This window comes from Nymphalis io, chromosome Z (assembly GCF_905147045.1).
Source record: "Nymphalis io chromosome Z, ilAglIoxx1.1, whole genome shotgun sequence".
Lineage (NCBI taxonomy): Eukaryota > Metazoa > Arthropoda > Insecta > Lepidoptera > Nymphalidae > Nymphalis > Nymphalis io.
Genome location: NC_065918.1, coordinates 2,242,020 through 2,255,281, shown reverse-complemented (window position 1 = coordinate 2,255,281; position 13,262 = coordinate 2,242,020). Strand labels below are relative to the sequence as shown.

The 13,262-nt window shown below is 36.4% G+C and overlaps 1 protein-coding gene across 1 annotated transcript in view; it reads right to left on the bottom strand.

Annotated features, from left to right (window-relative positions):
* Positions 1-13,262, bottom strand: part of LOC126780367 (E3 ubiquitin-protein ligase MYCBP2) — a 93,051-nt gene that overhangs the window by 11,993 nt on the left and 67,796 nt on the right. The window contains exons 35-54 of the mRNA XM_050504814.1: positions 12,020-12,248; positions 9,891-10,031; positions 9,509-9,721; positions 8,905-9,099; positions 8,453-8,602; positions 7,593-7,695; positions 7,442-7,515; positions 6,426-6,514; positions 6,185-6,272; positions 5,807-5,926; positions 4,376-4,547; positions 3,008-3,154; positions 2,730-2,876; positions 2,532-2,631; positions 2,338-2,435; positions 2,082-2,261; positions 1,101-1,319; positions 800-987; positions 555-708; positions 64-302 (exon numbers count right to left, since the gene is read on the bottom strand). Coding sequence (XP_050360771.1) covers positions 64-302; positions 555-708; positions 800-987; positions 1,101-1,319; positions 2,082-2,261; positions 2,338-2,435; positions 2,532-2,631; positions 2,730-2,876; positions 3,008-3,154; positions 4,376-4,547; positions 5,807-5,926; positions 6,185-6,272; positions 6,426-6,514; positions 7,442-7,515; positions 7,593-7,695; positions 8,453-8,602; positions 8,905-9,099; positions 9,509-9,721; positions 9,891-10,031; positions 12,020-12,248 — 3,046 coding nt within the window. The remainder of the gene's footprint in view (positions 1-63; positions 303-554; positions 709-799; positions 988-1,100; positions 1,320-2,081; positions 2,262-2,337; positions 2,436-2,531; positions 2,632-2,729; positions 2,877-3,007; positions 3,155-4,375; positions 4,548-5,806; positions 5,927-6,184; positions 6,273-6,425; positions 6,515-7,441; positions 7,516-7,592; positions 7,696-8,452; positions 8,603-8,904; positions 9,100-9,508; positions 9,722-9,890; positions 10,032-12,019; positions 12,249-13,262) is intronic.

The window sequence follows — 13,262 nt, the reverse complement described above, 5'->3', positions numbered from 1 at the left end:
TAGAATTTAAAACCCACGTTAAAAGGCAAATACAAAGTTTCTTACTTTGTAATCATTACTTACTTCGAAAGCGTACTGTCTTATCGTATTTATTCGGACTGCAGCATCCATCTTCTGTCGGCAAGAAGGAAGATCGCGTTTGGCAAGGATAAAGGTGAGCACTGGACTGCGCATGATCATGTCGGGGTCCACTTGCGGAGACTCAAAAGCGGAGACCGCATTACCTTCGCTCGCCCATTCTCCCCCACCAACTAGCTTCTGTAAAGCTGCACTCGGCTGGGCTAATAAAGACGAGCCGACTCCTAATAAAAATATTGTGATTATTTAATGCGCCCTTGTTGTTGACTGAAACCTTGTTGTTGTTTACTTATAAATAATTTTAAAATTCACCTAATCTTGAAAATTTATTTTGTAATTATAGCTATTACCCAATAAATTTTGTTTTCATTTTTAGATATTTGATGTAATTATATATTCATGATTTTTCGTAAGAAGTGAAGTAAAGAAAGTACTAAAGGCATTAATGTTGAATTTATTTAAATTTGGTTAGTAACCAGAGAGGGTCTCCTGCGGGTCTGGTTCGATGTTGTCCTGAAGTTGATGCGCCGCGTTTGCGAGATCTCGCCCGCCCGCCTGCCCCATAGACACGGAGCGGGGCACGCGCGCCCACTGGCTACTAGATGTACCGGACGTTGACGGTGTCTCGTCCTAAACAACGCACATTGAAAAATATTGCATACATTAAAATGGAATATCCATTAATGACCCAAAATCAATCTAAATGGCAGATGTCACGTACCGAAGTCACCGGCGGTGGTCTTCCCAGCGAATGATATTTTGCTGTGTCGGGTACAGTCGACGTGGCCTTGGGTGCAGCGCCTAAAGCCGGAAGACACTGGAATGCCGGCGCCGGCTGCCAAATACTACCAGGTGGCGTTGGCGGACTGCGTCCTCCTATTTCATGCCAACCAGAACTGCTTGATGATTCTGGTAACGAGCAAGCCGATTTAATTGTAAAATTAAAACTCTTCTAGAGAAATATCTATCAGCGACTGATAGCATAAAGAGAATATTTGATAATTTGAGACATAGTACAATACCTGAGTTAATGAGCGGCGCCAAATCGAGCAGGAAGGTGGCGTTGTCTCTCATGGCGTTGTGATCGATGTCGGGCAGTGCCGAGTGGCGCGAACCATCTGCGCCGAGTCTGTTTCGCTGACGCGCGAGGGCCTTCAACGCGCGCTCGCGGCATTTCTCGCAGTATAAGTACCACAATTGGTACGCTACTAAGGTAGCTCGAATTTTCACACCAATAAGGTCTGTGCGGGTTGCGAGGATCAAAATAAAGAAAAGTAAAGAAAAAAATAAAAATATACTTAAAAGAGATAATGTATAGATAAGATGTAAGAGTAAAGATAAAAATAACAATACATACAAATAAATAACAAAATGATATCGAAATATAACACAATCACAAAAATATGAAGTACTTTAATTAATTCGAAATTATAATAATTAATAATTAATAAAAAATGTACTTTTATAAATTTAATATTATAGCATCACAAAATCAAACTATTCATTAAAGTTAGTTCAATCTACAATAAGACACGCCCCATTATTACTCGCGAGGGGTCTCGAGTTGACCCCGGTCCGAGGCTCAGTGACTTACTAAGTTTTACATTGCCGCGGATCTTGAGTCATCGGAAATGTCGCTCTGCGATTTTTATTTCTAACCAACATTGTTCAAGATGGTATGGATATTCATATTGTTTTTTAACTTTTAAAAAGGACGTATCTTCGTGGAATAAACGAATCAATTACCACCCAATTACCACCTTAAATGAAATTAATACACGCGTAAGTGAATTACATAACAAATAAACATCGAAAGCGTAATTCAAGATCACAATACGTTTATCGCCTGTTCCCTCCACAAAGGACTAAAGACAACTAACAACTTTGACATTGGGTTGAAGTGAATTGACATTGGAAACATACCATAGGACATAATCGAACAAAAATCATTGTAATATTCTCAAAGATATATTTCCTGAATTAGACTTAAATTTAATACGAACCCTGAGACAGCTGTCCACACTCGGAAGGGGAGCCATCGCTGGGAAAGGCGTCTGCCTGCTTGTATTGTCCGCAGCGATCGTACCCGCGTACAGTGGGCGCCCTGCAACCGGGATGCATGTGTCGCATGTGTGCCGCTAGCGGCGGAGGCACCATACCACCACTGCAAAGCTCGCAAGAAACTGCCGATGCAAAATAGCATTAAAACATTTCAAATGACAAAATTATGTATAAAATATTGCATACAAAAAACCTTACCCATGAGTGGCGTTCTTCCATATTTATAATCTCTCTTCTTGCATACTACCGGTTTCGATTCCTCGTTTTCATTCTTTTCAATGAGATCTTTTCTATTTCTATGACAAAAAATATAACGTATACTAATATAAGCAGACAGAATTTCGGAACTTAGTTATCAATCCGATGTCAGAGTCGTGAAAAAAGTATCGTACTTATCAGTTGCTGCAATCAGCTGATCAGCATCATTTAGTGTATCCCAAAGCGCGACTAGAGCGCGCAGTGAGGGCGGCAACACGTTCACCACAGATGGACCTGATGATTCACAACGTCAGTTACATTGTTCATAGAAAAAAACATCTGGATCTGTTTCTCTATATATATGATATATATCTGGTGCAATTTATACGTACCAGGATCAGGAGTGCTTGAAGAGCCGGCTTCCTCCTCATTAATTGGCGCGTCTATTTCAGATATAGGTTCTCGACTTGTGCTCGGCACCTCGTTGTCGGAACGCGTCAAAGTCTCCATTGTGGACGGGTGGATGTGCAAGTATTGTCCTGTAATTGAACATTTAAATGGTTTGAATATTGTATTCGTAATTCAATTACTCGTAGTGGAGTGTATTTAAAAAATAATTTGTAAAGTTTCAAGTAAACAAGACAACGTAATAGGGGGTACTTTTACTCACCTGCATTAGTTACTTCGACGGAGTGACGCTGGGGCCTCGGCGGAGGTGTGTCATGAGGGGGTCGTGTCACAACACGTGCGCCTGCCTTAGGCAGTTGTGGGTGGAACTTTAAGAACGCAGCGCAGGCTATCGCATCATGCACTATGCCTAATAAAAAACATTTAAAATATATATATCATATAAATGTATTTTGAAATTATAATTTGAAACTTATAATACATTGTTAGTAAACATTGTATATTGTATAATAATACTCGTTCGATGATGAAACTTACACCTTTAAAAATACATTCCAAAAAATATATCGTACATACATATATTTATACAATACGATACATACGTCACTTAAATTTATACTGTGTTTTGTCTTAGTCTGATCAAAGCAAATTCAAACAAAGTGAAAAGGTTCTGAGCTTTTTTATCTTCGCCTATTTATTATACAGTTTACACCACAGTTTGAAACCACCGCGTTGTTACTATATTTGAAGATTCTAGATCTAGACGCAATGAATGCTAATTAGGTTTTCTGATAAGAATTCTCAGAAGTCCTTTGTCACGTTGACTGTTACAATCCCTTGATTTTTCTTTGGTCGTTTCCGATTGTCCTAGCAATGGGATTAACCAATATTATAGTGTGCACTTTATGTGGAAAATTATCCGATAACGATACGACCTATTGGTACTATTTCAAAAGTAGTAGTCTTTAAAGATATTATTTATTAGAATGGGCTAGAAGTTTTCATTATTTATATATTAATCAATAAAATGCTCAGCGTTGTAATCATTATTGTAATGAGGTCACCAATCAAATACAAAGAAGCATATCGTTATTTTACTAAATACTTGTGTTGCTGCGTTCTGTTATGTTTGGCGTCAATTCCAATTGAGACTTCTTACAAGAGCAATTTAGTATCGGCGCGTGCGTGTTTTATGTGGGTAAATCCTTAAAAATGGAGGAATTTAGGCAAAAATGGAATATCGTGAATATTCGAGCCCATGTGGCCAAGCATTTACGAGTATTGTATTAATTATATCGTTGAATATTAAAATTAAAGTAAACACAAAACTCCATATGCGCGATAAACCAAACATATTTTTTTTCATATTAAAGTAGAAAAACTGACGCTTGGATGGATTGTATTCTGTGTAGCACTAATTACATCGAGGAGCTAGCGGCAATTAGGTATAGCAGTAACTTATTCTTCTATTTCATAAGAAAAAATTAAGAGGACATTGAAAAATATAGACGATATAATTAGTAGAACTAGTGAAAGGCATCTGAACACAAGGTTCCTTGACCATATAAAGTTTCGGCTATATTTTCACTTACGACTAGTAAACGGTTGCAATGTTTGCAAAATTTGTTACCTTCGTGCCAGAGTAGTGCAGCGAAAATAGCACGTAGACACTCAGCCTGCGCGGGACTAAGCGCGAACTTGCGTGGCGGCATGTTCCGCGCGGGCAGCGGCGGGGGCGACGCGCTACGTCGACTGCGCGACGGACGTAAATGCTCCCAGGACAACCGTTTGGAGCTCCACTCCTGCACAAATTTATGAATTTCGAAAAAATTATACACGAATACAATCGCATTAGCTACTCGTTGCTTCGTCGTCTGCACGGCTCTGTCGCCCGCACCTGCTCACCATTCTTACCTTCTTAGTGTACGTAATTATAAAATACTGAAATCAATTTAAAAATATTACCCGTTGTCTTCGAATTCGCCCAACTGCTAAGAAAATTTCAAAGGATGATCAACTAACGCTTCTACGATACTAAACTGTAAAACAAACACAAGCCAAAATAACAAATGGTAATAATTTTTTTTTTAGGATAGCTAATTGGGATAACTAAATAAAATCATAACTAATCCTTTTTTTAACTTAGTTTGTAACGTTATCTTTCAAAAAGACATTGCATGTATGTATGTCATCGGCTTTCGGGTAAAACCAAATAAAGACAGATTTTTTTCTGTAGCGCTTCAGCCACTACCCGCTCGCACTCAACATAGAGACTTATTTTTTTACAACAATCAAACCTAAGCTTACGTTACAGGGGTTTCAACTAACCTGTACAAGTGAAAGTAGATAATCGGATAACTTAATAAATGCTGAATTTTAACATTTTTCGTTACGGAAATTATAAATTATAAGTTGTAACCGGAAAATACAAATTACAAATTAATTGTAATTTTATAGCGTCGTCTAATTAATAAAAAAAATAAACAGTCATAATCATGAGCTTTGAAAGTGGCCTTCAACAAGATAGTTAGCAAGGCACAGAGTTCACAGAGAAAACGAACATTTACATAAATTACAATTTATATAAGATCAATGACCGATTTATTATTTGTCTTCAGTATTTGTCCCTTTACGTTTGTCGAAATTTTTATTAAGTTTTACCAGAAGCAAGAAAGATGATTTTATAGCATTTTTTTAATAGTTGAATATGGCAAAAAAGCGATTTCTCTCGATTGTTAATGGAAGCTAACAAGTTCAAAAATATATCTTAATTTTGTTATTAATTTAAATCGATGTAAAGTTTTTCGTGCGATGCCTGGTGGATATATATACAAAAGCAAATCGACAGACGTACATACATAGTAGTCAAAAAAATCGAATAATATCCCAAAAATGTTTTTTTATTGTTTCTAGCCCGCCCTTAAACGCGTTTAATGTAAATGCTAATTCACTTGACCAGAAATACGAGTGTTTCAAAATATGAAAGTAACAAATTATAATGTGCATTAGGTGAACTAAAGTAGGTTGAATAAATTAAAAAAAAATAATAGATAACAAGAACCTTCGGCGCGTCATACTGAGCATTAACGACATCTCCGACGACACAGTCGGGCGAGGTTTGTGTGCCGGTCTGCGCCACGCGGCCCGCCATGGTTTCTTCTTTCGTCTCCAGAATATCAGTCTAAAGCGCATTTAATACAACAAGGTTTTTAAAAAAAACAATTCTTATATAACAAACAGCTTCTTATATACACAATACGAAGCGTGTTTAATTCGAATACTTACCTTGGTAATTACAAAATGTAAAAAAAAAACACATTTAAAGTTATATCAGTTCAGTAGTTTTTATGAGCGTTTAGTTTTGGCGTTTCTCTAGTACATTCAATTTACGTTTATGAACACAACAACAATACAATGAACAGCGTGGTGGGATTGATACCTCTTGCATCGCTGCTACGTTGTCACTCGAGCAGTGCTTCATGGGCTCCCATTCGTCGCTGTTACCGTTGTTGCGACGCGGCATGCGTCTGCCGACAAACGGCAATCGTACGTTAGATGCATAAATGCATTTCCTTTATATTATATACAAATAAATTATATACAAATTAAAGAATTGTCACAGTTTCTCGAATTATCGAAATTAAAAAAATATTTAAAAAAAAAACGAGTTGATTACAAACCTTGGGGTGGGCATAGAAGTAGATTGGTTGCGCAGGAGACGCCCGCGCTTGCTCGGTTCTCCAAACATATACGGATTGCTTTCTTCGCTCTGTAATAGAATTATCACAGACCAGTAATTACGAGTTTTCTATACAATTTACGTAATTAAAATATATCAAACGGCAAATGGGTCATCACTCAAACAAGTTATTAGTAAAGAGGATTAAGCTCGCTTATATAAGCAAAATTACCCTTAACAATAACTTTTTCTTAAGGCTAGTCTATGTGACGTTATATGAGGTCCCCACGTCAGTCGAATCTAATATCAAATGTAATTAATACAAAGGTCTATCAAAGTTTTCTTTGTTAGACCTTTGTATTAATTACATTTTTATTTATGGTGATTTCGATTTTTTTTTTATCACCGTTGTTTATTGTGCCTTGTAAGAAAATTGCATTAAAACCATTCGTTCAGTATATCTAAGATTGTTTGTCCTTGCAATAAAACAGTAAGTATCAACTGCGTACAATTTCAGTTTTACTGTTAAAATTAATACTTGTTATATTATTGGAATAAATTAAAACAAGCAATTACATAACATCGGCTTTAAGTCCTGATTCTGATATTATTACATAAATACGTACGTACAAATTGTTATCATTTGAAAGAGTGCAATTATTGTGACCCAGTGGTAAGAACGCGTGAATCTTAACCGATGAACGTGGGTTCCAACCCGGGCAAGCACCTCTGAATTTACATGTGCTTAATTTCTGTTTATAATTCATCTCGTGCTTTTCGGTGAAGGAAAACATCGTGAGGAAACCTGCATGTGTCTAATTTCATCGAAATTCTGCCACATGTGTATTCTACCAACCCGCACTGGAGCAGCGTGGTGGAATAAGCTCCAAACCTTCTCCTCAAAAAAGGGAGCGGAGGCCTTAGCCCAGCAGTGGGACATTTACAGGCTGTTACTGTAATTATTGGTTTATATAATAAATATCAGAATGATTATTAACTAGTGTATCGTAAGCTTACCTCTTTAGGAGGTTCATTTTGTATTGAGAAAGGGAAGCGCTGTTCCTCTAAAATCTGATCTGAGACAAAAGAAGCTAGAAACATAAAAAATAAATATTAGTAAGTAAGTAGTACAACTGCACATTTGGCGTAATCGAAACGCTACATTTACCATTACTATGAGAAGGGGAAGCTGAGGCTTCTTCTTCTTCTTGCCAAAGAGGAAGTAATGCTCGAGCCTCGTTAAGCACTTCATAGTTAGCCGTGAACTCCTCCTGAACACGACATATAATAACTCAATTTAAAGTTTGACGTGGAAACTAATTTCGCACAGTAAGGAGACAAAAAATACGTCTCTTTTTCAAATTTTCTTTATTTGTAATATATATGAATTCTTTCTACAGAAAAGTTGTAGAGCGACAATGAATTACAAAACACGTAAATTTTATTACTAGGAGTCTTGTATGAAATAAAATATAAGTATAGTTAATGTCTCCAATTTTGTACTCGGGACTTGTACACCGGATGTTCGCATAAAAAAAAACTATAAATAATTATCGGAAGGTATATTTATTCATTTCGAACGTTCAAAAGAAAATCTTCTCACTGGAATCCGTTTGTAATTAGACAAAGCTATTTTTGTTGTATATTTATTAAATTAGTTTTTGTTATTAATTCAGAAAATATTTTTATATTTATTCATATAAATGGAAATATATAGAGAATTTAATGATACAATTCGTCTTTTATCGACCATTTCGGTATTCGGTACAGTTATATACAATTTTAACAATAATTTAAAGAAGTTTTAGCTACTTTGTATTGAATAATGTATCGATTAAAATAATTTAATTGTCAGTCTCTACGAGACAACCGTTTCGATCCAAGCGACAGGTTACATTAGTATTACACGAGAAAAACGATTTTCACTCAATCGTTTAATTTTAAAGCGCAATTTAATTAATTGAAATTCATATTAGCCATGTTATGTTTAATGATAACACCATTAAAATGATTGTCACAAATGTCTACCTGCGCGTCTTCTTCTTCAACGGGCACGAGTAAAGTACGGTCGAGGTGACTGTTGTACTGCAGACACCATGCAACGGTTGCGCAACCTTCCAGATATGTCTGCATCGTCTCGTGGCTGAGTCGTACCCACGTACCATCTTTATTTGTCAACTTAAAATCAAAATAATTTTATTACTAAATTAAATCTAGCAAATAGGCAACAGGATGGTAAATAATCATCTTCCCTTTAGTAATTCGGTTATTGTAAGAGTATAAACCACTTCCTAGATGATATAAGATTAAGAATAATTAATTTGAGAGTAGAGAGGTACCAACCGAAGAGCCTACACGAAGCCCTTCTACCAAATCTTAATTATACAAAGAGCATCACAATATCCAAAATGTAGCAAATACGTATACATTTATTGCCGGGGACATTATTTTTATTGAATATAAATTAATGATTTACAAACCTCTTCGACAATTGCTACATAGGCTCCAGCTGGCACGCGACTCAGCTCTTCGGACTGCAGGCTGGGCCCGGCACGAATGCGCAAACCTCCGCTATCCATGATGGCAAATCTACGTAATCGATAGGTGGCTGATCCCAGCCAGCGGTCTGCTATCGTGTCCTCGCCAGCACACTCCACCACCTCCACTTTTAAATCCTATAAGACGAATTCAGAAAACGATAATTACTATTTTCAGTTTGACCTTAGACAAAATAATAGATATTATCATTCAGTATACTTTATTCGTGTGACATTTCGACAGAGATGTACCTGTCGTGGTCACGAGCTGCTGTTATCACTCGTAAGTCAATATTCGTGAGCGAATATACCTGAGAACCGTATATATATATATGTATGTATGTAATATGGTATATATATATATACCATATTACCACACACACACACGCGTTTTCTCGTTTATTCTCAAGTCAGCCTATTTCTGTTCCGAATCGGTATTACTTATAATAATTTGACAATCAATAAGGATGTGTAATGTTGAAGAAATATTTGGCCCATAAATCCATATACACAAATATGTATGGAGGGTCTATCTACTTCTGCATACCTGTGCCGTAGGATAGTTATCTAGTGTGCATCTAAAAATGTAATTCCCAGGAGCACGAGGCACCCAAACAGCCACATAAGATCCATCGCGCTGGGCGTCCACGACGATTCGCTCAGCGGGTATGCGGCCTCCCAGACCCTCTAGAAGCGTGCACGCGCCGCCCCAGACTCCGCTAGCATAGCGCAATTCCTCGAACGAAAAGTTTTGATATTGCTGTTGGTATAAATAAGACATTTATCTTTACATCAATTTTATTTTAACATTATTTATTCGATTCTATGTAATAATTGTTCCCGTTAAAAAATCAACATAGCAATCATTATTTTTCTAAAGTCAAGTTAAGTTTTATAATTCGCAATATATTATAAAAAACTCGTAATACCTTCATCATGGTAATAGCGTGAAACCACATAGTGTCTTTCACGGTTGGCTGGTACGGCACATCGCACAGGCTAGCTCGACGCTCCGTCTCAGATGCTTGATTAGACCGTAAAATGCTGTCCTCTAGTCGTTGAACAACCACCTACGAATAAAATATATATAATATAACGACATAAATAGTAGACAGATGGGCTGCTTCATTTTCGCCCAAAGAATCGGAATTGCGATAAAAATTAAAACCCTTCTAATCTAATTAAAATAATTAAGATTAAAAATAAACAATGGAAAGCAAACTTAATTAAACCCTATAAGTAAGGAATAAGTAAACTTAAAAGTAAAAAGTAATAATGTATAAAATTCAAAACAAAAATATTAACTTAAGTTAATAGACAAAATTACAACCGAGTCAATAATTGCAACCTAAAGCCTCAACATATTTAATATTATTTATGTAATAATGAAATTATTAATAAAAACTCAAAACAATCAGACGAAAATACGTCAGAACAACGATAGAATGCTTTTGAATGTATGGCAGAAGGTCACTCCACTCTGGAAAATCTGGACAACGCGATTCAGAAGTTGACGTATTTAGCACACCGCATCTATGGGCTAATGGCCGCGAATTATATTATAAGAACATAATTACGTATGTTTTTATTACTGTTGATAGGCTCAACCTATTGATGGAATAAAGATTAAACGGAACCTTGAAATACATCTTATAATAATTCCGGTGTTTCAATTTGTAATTTTAAAACATTTCATAGATAAGCCCGGACAAACAGTCCGAGATGGCCAAGTGGTAAGAACGCGTGAATCTTAACCGATGATCGTAGGCTCAAGCCCGGGCAAGCACCACTGAATTTTCATGTGCTTAATTTGTGATTATAATTCATCTCGTGCTTTACGGTGAAGGAAAACATCGGGAGGAAACCTGCATGTGTCTAATTTCACTGAAATTCTGCCACATGTGTATTCCGCCAATCCGCATTGGAGCAGCGTGGTGGAATAAGTTCCAAACCTTCTCCTCAAAAAGAGGAGAGGAGGCCTTTAGCCCAGCAGTGGGACATTCACAGGTTGTTACGGTAAACAGACAGACAGACAAAAATAAAAAAAATATCGTTTTGGTTTTAGTAACTCGCAAATAAATATAAACTTTAAAAGAGGCAGTTATTTTGAAATCACAGACATACACTTCAATTTGTATAAATTATTATAATGTGTAATAGTGCCTCTTTGTTTAATTCATACATTTATAAATTAGTTTCTAAAATAAATGCATACAAAAAATATTTGCATACAAAACACTACCATCCGCATGCATGTGTTTAAGAAGGTAATTAATGTACGATACTTATTTAAGCAATAGTATCAATCATCACTTTAACTAAATACACTAGCTGAACTAAAAATGTTTGAAAAACTGAAAATGGAGTTCTCTTTTATTTATTTTGCATTCAATTCAGAATCTCAAAATGAATTGCAAAAACATGTATGCGAAATATAAGATCATGCTAGTTATAGTTAAACTTATTGAAAAAATGTGTCATATACAATCGCTCGCTAATTTTTCCTTTATTTAATGACAAAGAATTTGTCTTTAATAAACATTACACTCTATTTGCGTATACAACGATAGAGTGATAGAAGAAATAAAACAATACTAGATTTTTAGTATGTGTATGTACAATTCATGTTCAATACAGACCAAAATAATAAAAAAAAACTTTAAGACTTCATTATATTTGCAGAGATCAAAATAAATAAATATCTGCTGTACAAATCGATGGTGGTGATGGTGTATGAATCTCCTTCTGTCACCAGATATAAATATACTCGAAGATTTGACACGAATAATTCCGCTACTTCCCTGCATCTCTCTTTATCGCCATGGTTGACGCTTTGGGAGGGATCAACTTATCAATTATCAACTATGTGGCGGACCACAATAACCACCCGCTCCGGGAATAGGGTTCGCATGGAACCAGTGTCAGCCTACCACTTACTCAAGACTAGTACTTGCAGAAGGTTTAATACGAGCATTAGTATCATTTAGAAAACCGTTGAAGAAAAGCCTATCTCAGACCGAAATGATTAAATCAGCTACTTTATTGTCAATTTCTTTACCTCAACTTTGAGCGCTGGAGAACATACTATGTCCCCATACTGGTCTCTGATGATCACCGGTAAGCTGATACGGGCTGCTGGTCGTGCTGGCACCGAAGGTGGCTTCAGCTCACACCTTAAAGGCTCCACGCGCGCACCAGGTGCGAGCCATTGCGCGAGCCGGCCGCCCGCTGTGCTCTCTGCTCCTGCTACGAAATCTGACAGGAACTGCCTCTCAGTCGATATGCATCTGTTAACAAAGCATATATATAAAATGTATTTTCATGATTTTATCTATAAAAGGTGTGTCGGCTATAGGTATGCGACGGATAGGTACTGGTCGATAAAATGGATATATATAGAAGATTAGCGTAGATATATTTTAGATTATACGAATATATAGCAGGAACTGATCGATCGATTGAACTCATCTATCGATGTCATCGATCTATGATTGCACACTAAATGGCCAGATTGCAATTAGTGTTTTTAAATTCATATTAATATTCAAAAACACTAACATTGTGATTATTCAAAGGTACAATAAATGTCTACAACATTTATGGTAATTTTTTTATGTGACCCAAACCAAATGTATCTGTAGTAATATAAAATTTTCATAAATATGATTCTTTACATTAATTAAATATTGAAATTCAATGCATATCAATTGCAATACCTCTATCAAAGGAACTGACAATATGGCTTCATCGAAGCAATTATTTTCACGTCCATTTCTGAATCTTTTTCGTATTTCAATACTGTTATAATATACAAACTGTTGCACGCGAATTTGTTCGCGTGGAAATTTAGAAATGTCGCCTAATCCTAATGTGATTAATGTGAGCGATGATAAAAGTCGTATTTTGGGTGCCTGTCCGGCTAAAAACACCAGCGAGCAAAACTACATGCTTGCAAGATATAGTCGCAGTTTGAAATCTGAATGTGCAGTCCAGCCACCAAAGTTTTGCAACATTGCGTTCCTTGCGTAGTTCGGCCGGCAGACAATTCAGTACAAATGTCTTACCCATACTTTTAGATGCGTCAAGAAAGAATAATCCCCTCTTCATAAGGTTCTATAAGGTATCTTCTATAAGGTTTGTTTTACGTTAATTGCTTTGCAGATCATCTTTCACGGGGCCTTTTTAGGATGCGGGTAAGATGTGAACAGCATGAATTGCAAATTTTTACGGCCAGTCGACTGCCTAACGCCAAACAATAATGCAGCTGCTGGTGGGTTGTTTCCATGTCGACATACGTATGG